The sequence below is a fragment of the Octodon degus genome, unplaced genomic scaffold (assembly GCF_000260255.1).
Source record: "Octodon degus isolate 3935 unplaced genomic scaffold, OctDeg1.0 scaffold00001, whole genome shotgun sequence".
NCBI classification, from domain to species: domain Eukaryota; kingdom Metazoa; phylum Chordata; class Mammalia; order Rodentia; family Octodontidae; genus Octodon; species Octodon degus.
In genome coordinates, this window is record NW_004524577.1 from 40,789,111 (window position 1) to 40,811,144 (window position 22,034).

Consider the following 22,034-nt stretch of genomic DNA (forward strand, 5'->3'; position numbering starts at 1 on the left):
AAAAAAAATCTTTAAAAAAGTAAATACTGGCCACTTTTTTGTTAAGTTTTAAAAAATAAAACACTGGAATTCAGCATGTTTCCTGATTATAAATATGGTATAGGACATTTGTACAAGCCTAATTTGGAACCTTTGTTTTTATTTTTAAAAGCAAAACCTCTACATTTGTCTTTGGCAGAAATATTGGCTAAGCTCAAGTATAGATGAAAAACGAGTACTTTCTGAAAGTGAAGGAATGAAGGAAGCACACTTCCCTGATGACACTTTTTGTGTTGATTTCACTCGGCGCTATCTAGGCCCTCTGTATGCAATCTGCAGGTGCATGTGCACGCGTGCACACGGGCCTCCACACATTAGGGTGCTGGAGAAATGGGGTCTCAGCTCCGCTGTGTATTCTGCTAATAACCAGGAATAGTTTGTGCTAGAAACGGCTTTGAGCAAATGCCACAGGAGCCAGCTGATCTGCCTGAGAGGCTCCTCCTTTCCTAAAAATGTCCAAGTATCCTTCTTCCCCCCCCCCCTTGGCTTAAGGATGCACTTTGTTTAAATATACACATGTAGGGTTTGATGAACGCTTCATCTTGCAGTCACACCTAGAAATACGGATTTAAGTTTATCTGTCTGATTTAGCTAGGAAGGAAGGTGTTCCACACAGAGCCAGGATGAGCAGGTGATCACTAGGGAAGGGAGGAGGGAGGGAGAAAGGGAAAGAGGGAGGGAGAAAGAGGGGGAGGAAGGGAAGGAGGGAGGTAGGAAGAAAGGGAAGGAGGGAGGAAAAAAGGAAGGGGGGAAGGAGAGGGAGGAGGGATGGAGAGGGGAGAGGGGGAGGGAGGGAGGAAGGGAGAGGGGGAGGGAGGGAGGAAGGGAGAGAGAGAGATTGAGATTCTGAAAGCAAATTATTACAGAACAATGACAAGCAGCCAAGGACAGTCAAGCTCTCGAAAGATTTATCCTTCTTTTCCAATCCTGGTGATGCTGGCACCCCCCAGACACATTTCTAGTCTTCAGGGTCTTAGGTGGACAGCCAACCCGTAGGCTGACTCTGAGACGTAAGGTAATTCCTTAAAAGGTAGTATCAAAAAGTTAAGCCCACAGCATCTGGTATCTCTGTTCACTCCCTCTTGCATGACGAAAGCAAAGGCCCGCACTTTGTAGCCACCGACGGTTCTCCCGCTGCGATAGTAAGTGAGGTGAGGAAACGGAGCTGTTGGAGACGCATCAGCGGCGGCGGCAGCGCTCACACGCAGCTGCACACGCTCGTCCACCGCTACTTTCCTAGCAAGTGGGGCAGCCTGGCACCTCGTCAGGCGGCGGAGTCCAAGCAGCCAGCTGCCAGGGCTACCTCCAGGACCAGAAAGCGCACATGGCCGTGTGTCCTCTTCCTGCTGGTCTGAGCTTCCAAACTTAAAATTCTCCAAAAACATTTCTGGGGCTCTATTTCAGTACTGAAGTAATTTCTTGGTAAGATGCAACACTGAAGCGGAATACTATCTCTCTTAGAAATAAGAAATGTGTTTGGAAAATTAAGTCTCTTTTTGAAAAATGAAAAACAAACATAGTCTCACAGCCTGGGGGTTTAAACGAACGAACGCTGTACCAGGAGTTCAGAAAACTCCTTTGTGTAGCATCCCGCAAGCTGCTTGGCAAAGATGATTTTAGCATTTCAGGGTCACCCCCTACGCTGACATGTCCTGTTCCGAAACCATTTTGGCTTGCCCGCCTCACAACATGGCTTTTCATGGTAGATCACTGCTTTGCTACACAGAACTGCTGTAAGTGTTTTTTTTTTTTTCCCTGCATAACAAGTTTTGTGTTTTAAAGCTCAATATCAAAATTAAACATGTTCTATAAAATTTTAAATTAATCCATTCAGTGCACTTGTTTTTAGGCAATGATCAGCTTGATTTCTAATTTACACAGAATATCAGCTCAGTTGCACTATTTTCCAATCACCTGGGAAAAAGGACACACACATGAATCCTTCCCAACTACAGAGCCCGACACAAAGGTGTTTTCAGACCACGTAGACATGGGCTCTAGCAGAAGAAGCATTATCGCCTGAGCTGGGAGAAGCGATCTCCTTCAGGCAGTTCTTGGCAGGTACAAATGCGGTCAAGCTGAATGTGGACACCCATCAGGAATCAGGAAAAAAATCTTAATTTATATTATTTCAAACTTAGATGTATCAATGATCATAAAACTCTGTGCTCCTTAAACACTGTACTTTGGGTGGTGACTGAAGGTATAAACATATTTGTATAAATTATTCTTCTTTAAAACACTTTGTAATTTTATTTACTCAAAAAATGAGTCATTATTTAAAATATTTCCATTGTTTTACAAAATATATCTTTTGTGTGCTATTTTTGGGTCACGCTTGATGTGTCATTTATGGAGTCATTAATCCTTGATGGATTACGCTGCATTGTGTGACCTCTTGCTTGTGATTATATTATAAATTTCTTGTCACATATTTGAGGCAAACCTGAGGATAGGTCACTGAATAATTGTTGTTCTTTTCTCTTACAAAATATTTCATTTTTCCATTTTCTTCTTTAGTGGCCTTTTGAAGAATCCAATCTATTGAAAAAACACAAAATACACAAATTTGATTATTTTAATTTATGGAATAAGTACTAAGCCCTTTGCATAGAATCTAGCTTAAAGCTATGTTGGAAAATCTGGGCATATAATTGATTCATGTAATTGAAAAAAAAAATTTTACTGACTTATTAGTTTTAAATGCCTAGAAAATAATCTTTATTGAATTTCTATTTTAATTTTTGCTGCTTTAAATGCTTAACTATATGATGTCTCTCTTTAATTGTACGGAGCTAATTTAGAGGGTTCTGGGAATTATTTTGAGAACCATACAGGCTGCAGTTAGCTAGCCCTCTGTACCGTACCATCATGTTTTTGGTTTTTTCCAGAGCTATTTTCATCAAATAACTATGGTCACAAGTTGAGGTCATTCGAGCTTCCAGGCGGTCTAGTAGCCATCCCCAGGCAAATGGGGTAAAGGGACCTCCAACTACTCTTGAGCACCTGCTGCAGGCTTGAATAAGGGACCTCTTTTTTTCTTTCTTTTCTTTTTTTTTTTTTCTGGAACCAGGAATTGAACTCAGGTCCTTGCGCTTACCAGGCAAGAGCTTATTCTACTGAGCCATCTCCTCGGCTCCTCTTGAAAGTCATTGTCCCATTTAAATAGGAAAATTACTTCACAGTGGAGTGAATGGGAGTCACACTTCATTATTCCTCGTCATCAGGGCCTCCTAAGGAGCTATAATCCTGCATTCATTTCCTTTTGAAAACTAGCAAACCTAGTGTGGGGCTGCAAGGTATCTTTGCAATGTCCTAATTTTAAATATCTATTAAAGAAAATAGGGGCTGGGCAGATGGCTCAGTGGAATAAGTGCTTCCCTGGCAAGCATAAGGGCCTGAGTTCAATCCCTGGTTCTGCCACAAAAAAAAAAAAAAAAAAAAAAAAGAAAAGAAAGAAATGAAATGACATGAAAGATCAGAGAGGAGTAGCTTTTATTTTATTTTATTTTTTTGGCAGAACCGAGGATTGAACTCAGGTCCTTGCGCTTGCCAGGCAAGTGCTTATTCTACTGAGCTATCTCCCCAGCCCCTAAGGAAAATAGCTTTTAAAGTTGTGGATATTTTAAAATTTGAGACTGGGATAAAATGAGTCAAGCAAAGGCTGGCCAGATAGCTCAGCAGACTAAAGTGCCTGCTTAGGCACAGGTACCAGGGTTCGATCCCCAGCGTGCCAAGCCGGCCCTGCCCCTGGGGTACGCTAAGACTTCGATTGAGACTAGGTGTGGTGGTGCACGCCTGTAATCCCAGCACTTGGGAGGCTGAAAACAAGAGGATCACTACGAGTCCAAGCTAGTAGCGAGACCCTGTAGACCCTGTACTAAATACATAAAAATAAAAGAAAATAAAATAAATAATGTGGGTCAAGCAAAGGCAATTATTTAATTTGAATATAGAGCACCAACTCATGATTTTAATCGTATTTATATAAATTCTGTGAGGGAACCATATACTTTAAAAATAATTATTACACATCTGAAGGCTTTAGGAGCATGAGGTCTCAGGCAAGCGAGTTGGGCACAGCTCTCCTCGGGCTTCCTGTCTTCTGCCACACAGGGGGTGCTTGGTGGGAGACGAGCAAAAGCTGACAGCAGGAAACTGCCCGGAGGAACAGTGAGCGGGTGGCTGTCCCCCACACCAGCTCTGTTAAGGTCGCAGCCTTCGCCTTTCAGCCACCCACAGCAGCTCTATGTTCACGAGCGGCTCGGGTTCCTTCACCTGTGCCTGCAGGTGCTGGGTTGAAAATAAATCACTGAGGCTCACACAGAAGCCTTGCACTGCCTGGCTTTGGGTCTTCTCTCCGGCCTCTGTCAAGTTTCTGCTTAACCTTCCTTTGCTTCCACACCCTGAGCAGCCTGCTTTCAAACTGAACATCTATCACCTGACTGCTTCTACTTAATCAATTCTGTAAAATGGAGTGCTTAAGGAAAGTTGGGGATCACGGCGGAGACTAGGAGAATGAAATTTAGACCGCAGACTGGACTTGAAGTGATGCTCCCGTTTTTAGCCTCCCAAGTGCTGGGATTACAGCTGCACCACCATGCTGAGTCTCAATCAGTCTCTCAGCGCGCCCCGGGACTGGGGCCGGCACGACATGCTGGGGGTCAAACCCCAGTCGCTGCGACTGCCTAAGCAGGTGCTTTAATCTTCTTATATCTTTAATGATCCTTTTTATACTTCTATTTCAAATGCCTATGACAAAAAATAGGTAGTAAAAGAATGTAACATGAAATAAATATTGAAGGACTAAATTCATGCTGATATATAAAGAACTACAAAATTGTGGGGCATTCCAACCCTCCCTATCCACAAAGGACGCCTTCTGAAACTCCGCGGGTGTCTGGAAACATTATTTTTTCCTGTGTGTACATAGTAATGATAAAGTTGATAAGGTTTAATCTATAAATTAGACACAGTCAGGGATTAAAAACACCTAATTATGACACAGAACGATTCTAACGGCGCATGTAGTAGTGACTTTCCTGTCTCTGTCAAGGCGGCTTTTCACAATATACTGCATTTGTGGACTGCGGCCGACTGGGACGCTGAAACTGGTGAGAGACTGGGTGAGCAGACTCATCTGTCCCCTCCTCCTGATGAGTTATGCTGCATGGAGAACGTACTGCTTTAGGGTTAGGAACTGCCCTAACATTCTGATGTGCGGACAGTGATTGGACCGTGGAGGTGGACGCTCTCCAGTGCACTCGTCCCGCGACAAGCCCAGCATAAGTGTCCTGGGTGGACATGGGCCTGGAATGACCTGGGTGGTGCATCCCCATCCTTGGCTCCTCCCGTGTCTGCCTGCTCCTGACCCCGGGGCTGCCTCCCCCCACAGCCCTCCAGCCACCAAGGACCGAAAACTGTGAGTCGAAATGAACCTTGCCTCCCTTTAAGTTGTAGGTGTTGGCATTCTTGTCATAGCAGAGGCAAGTGGCTGAGACTGGAAACACAGCCTCAGGGTTAATTAATAGCCACCAAATCGCAGGCACCCGCGTGGAGGAAGTTAGAGGCCAGTTCTGCTGTCCCAGGGGTTCTTGTGGACTGTCATTCCACTTACTGGCTCCGTTGGCCTGATGGGTGCATCGTTATTTCAAGACCAGTTTGTCAACCTATCAGCTGCTAGACTTTGTGAAGATTTAATTTCTGCCCTGTGTACCTCTAGGAGTTTAGATACATAAAGGCTGTGTCTTTTGAAGATGAATTGCTGCTCCAAAACGACTTCTCCTGTCCTTAACACGTAGTCCTGGACTGTGCTGTTCTGCTCAGTAGCCAGGGCAGAGGGACCCAGGAGGGAGGGGAGGAAGCAGTTGTCAGAAGTGCCTGCTCCAGGTGAGCAAGTGCACACCCACGTCCCAGGATAAGGGCAGCCTCTGGGGCCCGCCACACGCTGGACTACAATTTCAGAAAGGCTTCCATCTAACTACAAAGCAAAGTGAGCAGAGGGCTTAACGCTTCAGCAAAACAGAGTCGCTGAAAGTCTGCAAACTGCGAGGGATCCTCATGCCCAAACCAGGCAGTTTTGTTTCTGGGACTTCACCATCTAGGACACATAGATGGGCTCTGGGGACAAATCTTTGCTTCAACCCAGTCACTGTCTGGCTAGCAACCTTGAGAGAGTTAATTGGCTTTTCCGCGTTAACATCCTGGGTGTAAACCGTGAGATTCTTGCTTGGAAAGGTCTTGGGAAGACGACAGGGTGCAAGCAGACAGCGGGGCCCAAGAGTCAGAGCTTTGCTCTGAGTTTACAGGCCGCGCAGTCCCGGGAAACACCGAAGGCTTCTGTGTCTCTACTTCCCTGCGTATAGATGAGGCTCCAAGTGAGGTTTCCCTCACGGGGTTAACACGAGTATGAAGCAGCAAGGCTTAAAGCTCCGCTGGAGCGCTTGGAACAGTTTCTGCGCGTGCGCCCCTCAGGAGGCGCCTGGGACCCCCGTTCTGATCTGATCGCTAAGCTCCCCTGAAGTTGCTAAACCCGCTCAAGGTTGCTCAGGACAGCCTGATGTCTGTTAAACGACCTTCGTTGGGGCCTAAAATGGTCTTAGATGCTGCAGGATGTATCAACACAACACCCCTGCTGGTGGAAAAATGTGTTTACTATTGATGCTGTTTTAGACTAAACATAATAAAATAAAATAAAAATAAAACAGGTGAATAAAACTTCCTGTTTGTCTTAAACAGAAGGCTGAGGCCAGAGAAACCCTATCCAGCCTCAGCTCTGGCTTTCCTAGTCTTGTTGGAGGCCTCCTAAAACTCTGTGCTCAGAAGAGCAGGCCGTAGTGAAAGAACTCATCAGAAACACACTGTGTTCATGGTGCTTCCTGCCGTTTCAGCGACAGTGCATCGGCCAGCCTTGGGTACCACAGTGTGGCCAAGTCAGGTACTACAGAGGGAGTGCTGAGGCCTTGTGAAGAGGGAGAACTGGACGCTGAACTTGGTGGAGAATTTCATCTTGAGAATTTTGTTGGGAAGAAAAAAAAAAACATATTCTACTTATTAAATTAAATGTCACTGAGCTACGTCTCCAACATGGCTTCGTTTACACTGTCCTCTCACAGTGAACTCCAGAGGAGGAAGCTACTTACTTAGGCAGTCAGAAGGGGTAACAACAACTGGCAATTCAGGACCAGAGAAACACATTATTTGGTTAATTTTTTTGTTTATGTGTTAGAAAAATAAATATGTAGCTAAAGTTTGTATTTTGAGTGTGTTTTCATTATTTAGCAAAGCACTGAGTAAAACATAAGTGAGAATAGAGGCCAACTTGACTTTTTAAAAAATTATTTATTTACTTGGTACAGCGTCTCACTACACAGCTCAGACTCATAGCGATCCACCTGTCTCAGCCTCCCCACTGCTGGGATTACAGGTGTGTGCCACCACACCCTGTTTCGGTGGCCAGCACAGTGCACCCTGGTTCCGATGCCTGGAGGGCATGTGGTACCTGGGATCGAACCTGGGTCCTTGCATTTGCCAAGCGGGTGCTTAGACCCCCAAGCTATCTCTCCATCCTGACATTTAATATTTAATCAGAAAAACTTTACATGTATTTTTTTCGTGAGATTTTATTCTCTATAACCTAAAAGTGACTCTTACCTGAATGTTTGAAAATGATAGTTGAGAGTTTAAAAATTCTTTCACAAATCAACCTAATCCTACACTTGTATAAATATTCAGATTAACCAGACAGAAAATAAATGACTACTTGACCTTATAAAGGAATTGGAAGTAAAAGATCTGTGAAGCTAACATCGATCTCCCTTGTGTCAACTCATTAGTAAATGCATCACCCTTCACTCGGGCACAAAAAATACTGCTTTTATTTTTTAACATTGAACCAGTATTCGAGCTTTCCAATAACACATACGTATGATTAGGGAATGCTTATCTTACGTGTGAAGCTGTTGCTTGTATGGCTTGAAATTCACATAGGAATTTAGTTTTCTTTCATTTTTCTGTTTATAAAAGTGACGCTTGTCATTACATTTCAAATGCTATTGACATATGAAGACCCTCTATAACCCTCACTTCAAGAGATTCTCCATGACTTCTGGGTGTGTCTTTCTCATTTTTTCCCTTTTGCAAAGATAGGATCATATTGTACGTAATGTTTAAAATATATTCTTTTTCTCATGCTCTCACGTCCACGTCTATTTTATTGCTTACAGCAGGTAAGTCATGATGGACTTCGCCAATTTGCTGGTGGCGGCTGTAATGCCTCAGAAGAGCTCTGGCACTTACCTTCCACAGCGCCAAGATGAGGAGCGTTAGAAGCAGCAGCCCAGCGAAGGCGCTCAGGAGGATGACCCACAAGGGCACTCGGCCCGGCAGCCCATCTTTGGACATTTGAATAGCAAGCTGAAAGTCAGGAAACAAGTCATCAGCACAGGCAGACCCTACTGGAACTCCTGGAACACTGGCTTCTTGCACGCTGTAACTTTCTACCAAACAGTGTCCCTCACTATTTCGCGGTTTGACTTTCACGAATTCACTGTTTAGCTGTTTTCAAAAAATATTAATCTAAATTATTTATTGTAGATTTTTCGCTATATCGCGGGATTTTGCAGTACTGTACACAATATGTATGCATGTAGGTTTACGAGTTTAGAAAATGGTTAAGAAAATTATAAGTGTTTTTAAACATGTGGGAAAGGTTTGTAAGAGTGTAGGAAGGGTTTATGAACCCCTAAAATATATATAAATACTAAAATAAATATAACATCACTACTTCGCTGATTTCCACCTATTGCAGGGGTGTCTGCAGCATAAGCCCGCGATAAGGAGGGGCCGCTGTACTTAATCCCAGTCCTAAAGACAGAGAAAACATGGAATTACACTGAAAACTGCTCTTCATCTGCTATAAATCCTTAACTGTATCAAAGTTGTTATCACCAAGAAAATACTAAGAACTTTTACTTTTCAGAACTTAATGTGTAGAGAACTCCAGCGAAGCAGAATGCTCTGGGGTGGAAGTGAATTTCTGCCTAACTCAGGGAAAGCCCAAGAGCTGCATGTTTTGGAGGCTTACTGAGAGACCAAGGCATCATCACAAGAGCGCTGGCTGGATGGCTGGAGGAACGGACACCGCAAAACAAAAAGCCCGCGGAGATGTTCCAGGGCTAGTCCTGGAAATCTAGTATGATAAAATCCTAACTAGGAATGCATAACTTTCATCGAACAAAATGCACAAATGCGGGGCACACCGACGTTTACGCATCTGCCCCAGTGTGTTCTCCGCTTATGCCAAGCCCCTCCCCCGGCTGGCTCATCCTGCTGCCGTCGGGCACCGGGGTCTTGGCTGGAGTGCCCCAGACACCCCGAGGCCCCCGCTCCCGAAGCCTTCGTAGGCAGGCACCGAGCGCCAAGGGGTGCTCTGCTCCGCGCCCCCCTTAGCTACCCAAGAAGAACCAGTCTGGGCACATATTGATGGCTAAGAGTCGCTCGGGTTTCTGGGTGCGCCTTAACGTGGAATACAGCTCTTTCTCAACCTAGAGAGGAAACCAGGGTAAAAAAGGAAACTGAATCGGGACCTACGTGCATATAATAGATCTTAATTAAAACCCCGCAGATCTTTCCGGTCAGTGCTGATGGAGATGCCGGAATATGGAACCAGACTAATAAAGTAGGCTGGGGAAACTTCTCTTTACTTTTTTTATTTTTATTTTTTAAATTTTTAATGTATTTGGTATCTCACCACACAGCTCGGACTGGTAGTGATCCCCCTGTGTCAGCCTCCCCAGCGCTGGGATTACAGGCGTGTGCCACCGTGTCCAGTCTCGAGGGGTGGCTCCCGTGCCCGGGGCAGGGCTGGCACCATGTGGTACCGGGGACCGAACCCCGGTCCTTGCGTGTGCCTAGGCAGGCACTTAGGCCGCCAAGCTATCTCCAGGCTGCGGAAGCTTTTCAACTGCTTGTCTGAACTTAAACACGCAAGCTGGAGTCTAGATAAGATCATCGACTTCCCAGAGCTCACGTGGTTACAAAATGAGCACTTTGGGGTAAATGACTAATATAGATACAGTTTCCCTTTAGGACGAAATGTAAGGTAAGTATCTCCAGGAGAATTTTAAACTAACATGTTAGCAAAAATAAAGCTAATTTAAAGTTTTTAACATAACATATTTAGGAATCAAATATACTTTCTTCTGATAGAATAAATACATGTATTTTTCAAATTCTAGTGAAACGTGGACTTTCCTGGGACTGGAGTGATTTCGCGTTCTGCACTGATCATGCTAAGTACATGTATGAAGTGGGGAGTGTAAAATGCAAGCGCTTTTCCTTTTATGAAGGAATATGCTTACCAGACACCTCTGACATTGGGGTAGTTTGAGAAAGAGAATTCTGCAAGAACACAGGAATGGTAGAGAGGTCCTAATGGGGCCTGAGTGGACTTGACTTCTGCAGCGCTGCTCAGCACAGGGGACATTTAAATTCTCCCTTGACAGGAAGGGAGACCACGCTGCAGTTTCTGCATCTGTAACAAGTACTTGGCCGTATTTCATAGACATTAAAGGGTAAAAACCTCAGATTTGCATTTTTGCTTAGAACTCAGTCTAGATAGCGTAGTAGGGTCTGCCACCCCATTTTTGCCTCAGATTTCTCAATGACTAAATGAAGAAAACTTTTTTAACTGCACACACATTACCGTGTACCCTAAAGGCCTTTCTGGAAAGCAGTCATTTTTCCAGGTCTGCCCTACAGATACCAGCCGCATTTATATCATCAATTTTTAAGGAGGAAAATTACAAGTGCTCGTTCCCAGTGTGAGAATGCTCACTTGCTGTGACAGAAGCAACAGCATTTAATGTGTTGCGTTCATTGTGAAGAATATTTTCCTAGTTTCACAGGGAGAAGAATAAAAGTCACATTGGAAGCCAAAGAAGTAGAAAACCAAGAGTATCTGTCACTCACCAAGAGCGGTACCAGTCACAGCTTACGAGAATGCAAAGACTTATTAAAAATTATTTCACAAAATTTGGAATAAAACACATAATGTTTTCAAAGCTTAGAAGTACACTTACCTCTCTTTTTTGGTTGCTACTACTTAAAATCAGTGTTGAATTTTCACTTTGAAGCTCTCCCCTTATAGTAAGATTTAAGCTTGAAAAATGAGTCTGAAAGCAGATAGGATTTGTTATAACATATTATGCTCATGGAAATGCGAGCTGGCCATGTTTGGGTAACACAGTTACTAGAGACAAACTTTTCTTGAGATTAAAAATGCTGGCTTTGTTGAGTTCCAAATGGAACTGACGGTATCTAATACTGACCAGGTACCCACTCCCCTCTTGGGACACTAGATTTTCACTTAGATTCTTGTCATTGAATGAAAAGGATTTCACACATTATTTCTATTTTGATTTTTTTTCTTAGAGAAGTAAGCCTCAGGTTCTGCACACCTCTAATGTAGGAGGACGTAGCACTAGACGGCTACAGCAGGTCCATAAGGCGCTGATTTATGACGAGCTCTAAAAGTACCGATAGTCAGGACTGCATAACGTAGAAGAGCAGCAACTTAATATGACCGATCCTGAAAATGGTTTCATTGGACCACATATACTTTTTAAGAGAGAAACAAACAATAGGAGCCCCCTAGGTTTTAAAGGAATTTGTTGGCAGACACAGTTGACTTTGTCTTCCAAAATGTATTCACATAGCATAAACGTTCAGTATAGCACAAGCTCACACAGATGCCAGCTGTTACCGGTGGCGTCAAAGACTGTCACTCCATCATGCCTCATCCTTTCACTGAATTCCAAACTATTAAGATAGTGTCATTTTGGGTTCTGCAGAGGTGTTCAGCTCAAAGACAAAGGCTGCGTGCCGTATAGTTTTAGAAAGTGGTCTTTGGAGACAGCTTGGTGGCTAACGGGAAGACGAGCCGACTGGGCTGGGTGGGGAGAGCCAGTGCTCAGCCAGCGCCCTGACCACCACTATCCTGTCCTCGCCACAGGACGGCTGTGCTTTGCACGCTTACACTGAGTGGTGAACAAACCCCTGGTTTTTTTGTTGTTGTTGTTTGTTTGTTTTGTTTTGTTTGATTGCATTGAATAACTGCAAAGAACAAAGTGAGCACTTACTTTTATAAAAGTTGGTTTCCACAAGATGAGTGAGACGTTCACCTGGCTCAGGTCAGAAGGCAGGAGGTGACACGTGATGGTAGCAAGCTTACACGTACTGCAGTCCTGTTTGGACGTCCAAAGGGAACGTTAGTAGCCTTGCTCTCTAACAGAAATACTACATTAAGATGCTTTAGACTGTCAACTCCAGGTTGATGCTGAACTTATTTTAATTTTGAAGCATAAAGTAAGAACAGCACTTAGTTTACCAGAAGCGTGCCTCGTTTCAGATGCTCGGATTTTGATATAATCATTTTCTTTCCAGCATTGATACCAAGAGGGTCCTCCAGGCTGTGAGGTCTGCAGTTTGCATTCTAAGAAGTAAAAATTGTTTTTATTAGACAGTGCCAGAGGGAAAATAAGTTGATACAGAAACGTGAAAAATCTGTGCATGGCAGCCATCGCTGTGCGTCAGAAATCTGTAGGAGAGCAGGCCACCAGGCACCAGCCACAGTCTGATCCCCAGGGAGAGCTAGCATCAACATGGCCCTCCGAATTGTGACTGAGCCCAGTCAGATTGGAAGAGAAATGAAAGGGTGCTATTATAACTTACTACTTTGTAAGCAATGTACTCATTAATTAATTTTTTTTTTCTGCCAAGATTAGTTTCTAAGTTCTAATAACACTTTTTGGGAAAAAATTTAAAACTCAATGGAGGAAAAGAACATTGTCTTCTTTGTATGATGAGTCATATGTCGATTTACAAGATATAACTGACAAGAAGAACTCTTGTGTATGTTTATGCATTTGTTCAATAATAGTTTTGGGTCCCTATGTCGAGGGTAAGAGTCTCACCACACGTGGGAGGAGTATGCAAGGTGTCCCTACATATGTCAGAATGCAACAACCATTCCAAGGCTTGATTTCGGGTTGTTTCTCTAAACTTGGCCCAATTCAGATTTTGTGCTTTAGGTAAAAGGTGATTAGGATTCAAATGAGTAAGGTAATATGAAAATTAAGTCTTTCTCTTGCTGTTTTCTCACAAACCTGTGTTTTAGTTAGAGGGAAATTTCAGTTTCTTTCTTTTTTCTTTTCTTTTTTTTCTTTTTTTTTTTTTGGTGGAACCAGGGATTGAACTCAGGCCCTTGCGCTTGCCAGGAAAGCGCTTATTCCACCGAGCCATCTCCCCGGCCCCTTATTTTTTTCTTGTGTGAGAAAAACAATGATGGTGAACAGCTGGCACTGCTGGTTCTTCTTGATTTTGAGAACAATTTCTAAAATGCGTGCAGAGACAGACTTTTCAAATGATGAAGTTATGTACGCATAATTTTCCATGTTTTGGACACTAACCGGTAACAATTATCTACCATATGCTTAGTGATAAAGACATAGAGGAGGGTTAATACTGCTGTTATTTGGAATAAGTGCATAAAAATAATTATCACTTTATGCACAGTTGTGCATGTTTAAGATTAACTGAGTGTCTTTAGAAAGTTGTTTGACCACCTTAAACAAATTTAAAAATATAATGATTTTTCAGGCATGGAGAAACAATTATCTAAAATCTGCTGATCCAAAAATCATGCGCCCAAATTCTTAATGCCTAACTTACAAATGTAATGTTATTCGGAAATAGAGTCTTTGCAGATGCAATTAAATTAAAAATCCCCTGATAAGAATATCCTGAATTTGAGAGGACTCTAAATGCAGTGATAAGTGGGGAAAAAATATAGACAGGGAAGGAGGCTACTGGGAAGCGAGATTGTCACGGGCCAGGTGCGCCAAGAACTGCCAGCCGGCCACCAGGTGCCAGGTGGGAAAGCAGAGGACAGCTGCCCCTTGCAGTGTCCAGAAAAACTGACCATGACTGTGGACTTCTGGTGCTCAGAACTCTGAAGGAACAAGCTTTTGCTATTTCTTAGTTACCAATTTTTGGTACTTTTTGAATAGCCACTTTAGAGAACTACTGCATCTGCTAAAAACTAGTACAAGTCATTAGTGTCTTCTTAATTTTACAAATGTTATGTGACCTTAAATTCTTTATCATAAATGGCGTGCAGAGCAAAAGGCGCAGATGCAAAGTGAAGGGTCACAGGCAGGATGGAACTCCGCGCGCACGACCTACCTCGGAAGACGACCACCCGCTCGGGTACAGCACGGGAAAGCCATCCGACGTCAAGTTGGGGAATGAAATGGACAGCCTGAGCTCTGGCATTGGAAAATGTCCTCTTTTTCTAATCTACAGGAAAAATTAGGAGTGTAAGCTTTTCTTCCTCTTACAACAATATCATTTTCATCCTATGTAGCACCTTGCTCTCCACTGATAGATTAGGCTGCATGCACATGTGACCCCCCAAATAAACACGGGCAGTCACTGTATGGGAACTGCCTCAAGTAAGCCAGCAAGAAAGCAAGGACGTCTTTACCGTATCCGCTACAATCATCGTTTGTTCATTCTTTACTCTTAAAATAGCTCTGCGATAATAGAAAGCCAGAATCTGCTAACTGAACAACAGAACAAATTATCATGCTACTTTCTAACAATATAGGATTTTGGAGCCAGAAAGGAAGGAAACTGCCTGCCTGATCCATGTAGAATAATTTAGCATATTTTTAAGGCTACTTTAACTCAACTTATCATAGTTCCCAAAAGCAATAAATCACTTTTTAAAAAAATTTATGTATTTGGCACAGGCTCTCACTGTGCAGCTTGGACTTGTAGGGATCCTCCTGTCTCAGCTTCCCCAGCACTGGGATTGCAGGTGTGCCCCACCACGCCCACTTTCAGTGGCCAGGGCAGTGCACCCAGGGTTCCAGAGGGCCAGCATGGCATGCGGTACCGGAGATTGAACCTGGGTCCTTGAGCTTGCCAGGCGGGTGCTTAGACCACCAAGCTATCTCCTCAACCCCGATAAATCACCTTCAATTCTAGCTAGACAGGCTCAAACCAGACAGCCCGTTGCTTGCCTGCACAGCTCCATCCCCAGATAATACAGTCTGATACAGCGTAAGGCTGACCTTCATCTCCACCTCCACTTGTCGTAACCCACTAGACCTGAGCTTTCACTCTATATCCCACTGCGCCACCACAGACGACTGCAGCAGAGAGGGCAGGACAGACAGGGAGCAAGCCAGCAGGGAGGAGCTCTCACTGCCCAGGAGTCCTCGGCTGCTTAGACGGTGCGACTAAGTCGGGGCCGTTGGGCGCAGGGCCCTCCATCCTAGCCCGAGCCACAATCTCCAGGCCCTAACCCTCCCCGTGGCCTCTCTGGGCGCTGTCTTTATCCCAGTAGGAGCTCTGTGAGCTCTACAGACAGATACCGTGAAATCCACCACCCGCCAGACTAAGGGTTTTAGACTGGTAGTTGCTCTGATGGGTGCTGAAGATTACGCTCTATCCCTTCGTCCTGGACCTCTGGAGACTGCCCAGCTGTGCCTCGGCCCTCGCAACAAGAGCGTGCCCGTCACTCTGTGCCCTGCAGTGGTGTGCCCTGGGCTTGCTCGGGGGGCCTCCCACTCGCAGTTCATCTGTGCCCTGACGTACGGGCAACTCATCTTGAGAACACACTTATTTCTTCTTTGTGAGAGAAATCTTTTCATGTTGACGACTGCCGAAAAATTGAGACTATCTTAATTCATAACCGTGTTGGATTATTTCTGACTTTGGAATGCATATTTAAATCTATCACTTGAATTGAGTGCGTCTTTTCCCCCTTAAGTAAAAATAATGTAAATAACATTTATGGCTTGATTGAAGGAGTTATGACTGGGCTGCTCATAGGTTATATCAACTTGGTTTCATGCTTTATTTTTTTTCCGGATAATCATCCTAAGTTATTGTGTCTTAGGTGGAAATTAGAAAAACAGGTCTTTAAAACTGACTCCATGAATAATCTTTTTCAATTTAAATAAAGTATTTTAAACTAGTAAAACTATAAAGAAAAGTGTGCTAGGATCCAGAGACTAAATTTTAAAACAATATGTTTGTATTTTTGCTAATACTTTAGTTTATAAATGAATAAATGACTCTTTCAGATTACCTTAAAACTCAATTCTTACCAAGTAGAAGATATTGATTTCATTTCCAATGTCCTCAGTAGAATTAATTACTTCAGGGACAGTTTCATTGCTTGCGACAGAAATATGGTATTCACTTGCAGAGCTAAAGAATTTAAAACATAAAAATAAACCAAATGAGTTTACCTTTAACTTGGCCTCATTTTCTGTTTTTCAAAAACCATTTGATTCCATAGGAATACTTACAGAGAGTTCAAATCATAGGGGAATTCTTTCATCGGCAAACCAAAAATTAAATAAATATTTGAAAAAGGTGTGAAAGGTTCTGTAATTTAGATCATCATTTATGCTTATTTGCCCTAAAATGCTAATATACACAGCTTTTAAAATAAAAATTTCATCATTAACACGTGAAAATTTTTCATGAATTCAATATCATTTATATTTAGCATAAAAAATTAGAATTGATTGTTGTTAGTAGTGCTAAATTTTAACTAGACACTTGCTTTAACTTCCCTCTTCTCAATTTAAAATCCTGTATTTGATTAGACATTGCCAGTCCTGTGGATAACTGACTACTATTGTGGACTACTGGACTATATTGGAATATTTTGCTGAATTCATGCATCTACAATATTTGGATGGCAATGGAATACCCATCTCTGACAAAACTAAACAAAAAAGGAGACATAAATAAAGGACCATTTTGTATCTGTGTATACAAAATAGTTAGGATAGATATACAGCTAATTTCTCTTAATTCAGTGAGAAGAAAGATTTGTACTAATAGTGTTTGGACAGGATATCCTGTCTGCATTTTGTGTTATGAATGACTGCTACAAAGACAACAATATGCAGTGTATTAATTATTGTAACTCTCCTACCACTCTGTTTTGAAACTATCTCATTGCAATTTTTTTCTCAATAAAATTAATGAAAAAAAAATCCTGTGTTTACTGCTAAAGGCTCACTCTTGCCCATTGTGCTCCTTGGCTGGGCCACATAAAATTTAAGATTGCATTTTAGGGTAGCACTTCGGTCAAGGGAACGTAGAAGAAATACGTGTCAAAATGGGACTTGAAGTAAGTGAGAAATGATGAGTAAGATCAGTGTGACAACAGAAGTGGATACAACAGAATAGAGAAAAAGCCAGTGAAAGCTAAGGGCTGAACATGTTAGCGAGATTTGTGTGTGCGTCCCACTGCCTTTATCTTTGGGGCTGCTTATGCACAGGCAGAAAGTACTATAAAACAATGGGATTTTTTGGGCCAGGGAAATAGCTCAGTGGCATATGCAACTGCCTGGCAAGTACAAGGTCCTGAGTTTGATCCCCGGTACCAAAAGGAAAAAAAAAAGCTTTTAGATTGAACTTAACTTACAATTGGTTCTTATACTTTTTGTTTACAGTGCACATATTTATTTAGTTAAAGCTTGGAGTTCTGCTTAAGCATGGAAATTCACAGAAGGAAAGGCTGCCAGCATGACAGGGGGAAGGATCTTTAAGAAGTTCTTAAGAGAAAAACAGTTCATAAATACTGGGAAAAAGAAATCAATGGCTCATCAGTGAGAAACGCTTTCATCTTGTATGTTCAGAATGGGTAGGCTGGACACGTCCCACAGGACAAGAATGATGGTCAAGAAATGCGCCAATGACCTGTTAGAAAATACACTTTGTGAAAGAGTTTTAGGTCTCTAGATTCCACCGAGGACTTAAAACAGGACTGCCAATGCACGCTAGCATTTTGGACTGCTTGGAATACAGGTCTCAGATGGTGGGGTGAGGAGAATACCTGGGGGCCTTCAGTAGCCCAGATGTTGGGCCCTATCCCCAGCTTCTGACTCAGTAGATGTGGGGTGGGGCTGGACAATTCACCTCCCTACTAAGCTCCCAGGTGAGGGTGGTAGCACCCCACTCCCCAGGGGCCACCCTGGTCACAGAATCATCAACATAGAAGTGTGGCGTCCTCCTACCTGTAAAACTGTAGTCCAACTTCATATTTTACTGGAACAGAGATATTTACTTCATTATCAAAAAGCGTCTCAGGCGGTTCTTCGCTATCACTAGAAAGTAGATAGTACATTCACACAAGTCATTACGTTGCTGGTTACTCAGGGACATTTCTAAGCACCTGCTAAGGTGCTTATATGGGCAAGTGAGACAATGCGCAGAGGAGCACAGTTCTTGATTCTTCTAATAAATGGGGGAAGAGCAGAGGTGGGCACTGTCAGAAGCTCCCACCCAAGTTGGTTCGCAAGTGCTGCTGGGATTGAAAGCCAGTTTCCCAAAATTCTGAGACAATAATTTTAAGAAACACTAAGTTTCATTGTTAAAGCACACAGATCGAAGGGCTTGTCATAGAGAAATGAGGACTTAGTAGGCAGAAGCGGGACAAATTTCTGTTTCTAACAAAAAAGGCCTCAGAATGTTCGTCACAGACGAGGCTGTGCGAAGAGACACAGCGACAGGCACACCGACGGCAACAAGCCTGCCGTCTTCTGTTCTCTCGTTTCGAGAGTCTTTTCATATGCAGTAGCTGGGCTTGTGATTCCTAAAACATTTACTTATTCCCCTGACTTTAGTTATATTAATTACATTAAATGTGCACAATAAATTATGCATAATTTTACTGTAATACATACGTGTGCACACATGCATCTCATATTCTAATACGCATCCTCATTAAAGAGCCATGTGCAGAGGACAGAGCGACAGAATGGGACTGTTTCCAGACACGGCACACTGTGGGAAAATTACTTCATCACTTTGTGCCTTAGTTTCTTCATTCATAAAATAGAGGCTTAATTGTTGTATGATTAATAAATGATGATTAAAGGAATAATAAGTGTTGCATGTCTGGGATCACGCCTAGCACACACTGCGCTCGCCCCCACCCCTCACAGACCGCCCGAGCCCCCGGCAGTGGGTGGCAGAAGGCGCAGGGAGTAACTGTGACGCCTGCTGGCTACCAAGTGCACGCAGCTGCATGGAGCGGCAACCGCACGGCACTGGGTGAGCGCCGGGCTCAGCCCTGCTGTGCGTGGCCCTCCTCTCTCACCTGCCCTGCAGAGCACCTGGCGAGGCTTCCTATGAAGTGGCTCTGAACTGCACCTTCACTCCCTGCAAACCTCCTGGCTCCTCAGCCCCACCTCGTCCAGGAAGACCCGTCCTGGGCTCCCACTGGGGCGCAGCGCGCCTCGCCGGGGGCAGCTGCCCGCCGACCTCACAGGGTGCTTTCGCTGCCTCAGGTACAGTTGATTACAAAGCATTCCTCAAGCAGATCAACTAGTGGGCTTTCCAGGTTTTGCTCAAGCTGTATAGATATTTTTGTCTCTAGCATGTTTTTGATGAGAATATATGCTTTAATTATGCTCTGTGATGTTACAGAGCTAAACATTCACAAATTTCAGTTAGTATGAAATAGTTATTATCAATATTTATTCATTAACAGGCTCAAGAGCATGAAACCTCACTTCATACCAGACTCAGGTACTCTTAAGACGCCATCCTGATTTCACACATATACCACAAAACGACAAATACTTAAAAATTATAATGCAAGAAAAATATAAGAAATACATTTATCCTTTATTTTCAAAGTTGTGCATTCAGGAAAATTGTGCTGCACATCAGAACCCAACAAAACTATGGTCTTTGAGGCCAAGTGTCAAGCTGTATATTTTCCTTAAGAATATTCTACCAAATCCTATTCATCTACTTTGTGGTAAAATACTATCCAACTTTTAAGGTTTCTCAATTAAAATTTTCTTGACAAAGTTTTCTTAGGTTCTGTCAAGTAGAGATAGCTTCACCTCCCTTTATGCCTCTGACATATGGTCTGTATATCTATCATGACTTTCTCTCTCTACCCTGCACTATAATAATGTCATAAAAGTCTCCAGGTTGCAGTGTAGTAGTCACCCCATGAGGAGGGCAGCAACTTATACATTCATGTTAGTAATTCTATATTCTTTACAGTGATTAACTCAACATCTTTCACTATTGAAATCAAGTAAGTATGTGTTCAGTTGAGTTAAATTCAACATACCAAATTAGTTCGCCCATTACTTACACTGATTTACCCATCTGTCTACTCTACACAGGCACCAGGCCGGCCCCTCAGAAAAAGCTACAAAAGGCAGAGCTCGGTCTCACCAGGGGTGGTAGAGTGGGTGATTCCACTAAGGAGACAGTTAAACCATCGCTTCAAACTATTATTTTTTGTTGTTGTTAGTCTGTGTATTTTATGATAACTTTATGATGCTTTGACTAATTTGGATAAATTTTCTTAAATTAAAAAGGCTATTGTAGGGCTGGGGAGATAGCTTGGCAGTCTAAGTGCCTGCCTGGCAAGTGCAAGGACCTGGGTTTGATCCCTAGTACTACATGCCCTGCCAGCCCTAGAACCCGAGGACTGTCATGCTGGCCACCAAAACCAGGCATGGTGATACATGCCTGTAATCCCAGCCCTGGGGGTGGGGGGCTGAGACAGAAGGATCACTACAAGTCTGAGCTGTGTAGTAAGACCCTGTACCAAACAAATAAATAAATAAATGACTAATTTTTTTTAAAAGGCTATTGTAAAATATTAAGTCCATCTAGTGACTCAGTTGACTTTGATGGAAAACTTTTAAATTAACAGCTCTTGTAAAATCTTAAATGAATACAATGTGGCAGATATAAGTAGTATGTGATTATAATATATTCCACAGCTCATACAACCATGATTTAATCCAGTTGATTAAATTATTACCCTTAAATAAAATTTATTTTTTTAATTATGCAAAACAGGTTTTTGTGAAGCTGTGTAGGTCACAGACTTCACTTCTGCTGGTACTGTACAAGTCGCAGAACTCGCCAATGACTACAGAGCAAGAAATGTTAGTCATATGAAAGTAATCATATACATGTATGCATACAAATTCATACACACGCGAACCAACCTTGTTGCACTTAAATGGATGAGCATGTTTTCCATGAGGTAAGATGTGTTAAACTGAAATAATATCTTGAAAGTGACCTAGGAAGAAAGAACACATCCCCTTAGTGACAGATCTACAGACCTATGCAAAATCATTCTGAGATAGGAAAACACATTGGGATCCATTAATGTGTTAGTATAAGAATTCTTCTGGAGCTTCAAGGAATGTTAAAGCAAAAACTTGGTGACTTACAGTAAAGTAAATTATAATAAAAATGAAGTTTTGTTTGTAAGAGTTTGTGCAGTTAACATTATACTTAATAAAAATTTGAAAATATTTCCATGACATGAACTGAGATTTGAGAACGTATACCGAAACACATATAGACTACCTAACCCACGGCATACTAAAATGTATTTGCTGTGGTCCAAGAAGCCTTGTGGTAATACTTATGGAATCATGTTTCTAGTTGTCAGAATTAATTTTGCTTTATGCTGCAGTATTTTGAACTTAGGGTCAATGAAACAGCCCAAATGTAAAATAGAAACTCTCTAAAATTTTATCTTTGTGATTAAGTGCAGACAGGAGGAGTTTTGATTTTTAAAATTCTTCTTATCTATTTAGGCCCGATCATAGAAGAGATTATCAGAATCTCAAGGATCACTGGTTTTCCCGAAAAACTTTACTGTACCATCTAGTTCTCTTTTGCATTTTCTTCTTCTACATATATTCTGCTTTGAAATAAAAAAGAAAAGGGAGCAGTCTTTAGGAATCTGCAACCACAGCAATGTTCTTATTGTTTTGAAGTAATAAAATTCCAGTAAAATTGTATTTTTCCAGATGAGTCTGAGACAGCACAGGCAAAGGTCAGACTGCGTGGGTGGTTAGGTGAGGGCCCTGCCGGCCTCGCCTTAACCTCCGGGACTGGCTGGCCGTGAA

General features: G+C 42.6%; 1 protein-coding gene across 1 annotated transcript in view; it reads right to left on the reverse strand.

The window, feature by feature from the left end:
- Positions 1–925: 925 nt before the first annotated feature.
- The window catches only part of Itga1 (integrin subunit alpha 1), a 156,419-nt gene continuing 135,310 nt past the window's right edge, over positions 926–22,034 (reverse strand). Inside the window, exons 19-27 of the mRNA XM_023709123.1 lie at positions 21,117–21,193; positions 18,147–18,236; positions 16,218–16,320; positions 14,284–14,397; positions 12,428–12,532; positions 12,180–12,284; positions 11,121–11,213; positions 8,338–8,454; positions 926–2,580 (exon numbers count right to left, since the gene is read on the reverse strand). Of these exons, the coding sequence (XP_023564891.1) occupies positions 2,536–2,580; positions 8,338–8,454; positions 11,121–11,213; positions 12,180–12,284; positions 12,428–12,532; positions 14,284–14,397; positions 16,218–16,320; positions 18,147–18,236; positions 21,117–21,193 (849 nt within the window). The 3' untranslated portion in view covers positions 926–2,535. The remainder of the gene's footprint in view (positions 2,581–8,337; positions 8,455–11,120; positions 11,214–12,179; positions 12,285–12,427; positions 12,533–14,283; positions 14,398–16,217; positions 16,321–18,146; positions 18,237–21,116; positions 21,194–22,034) is intronic.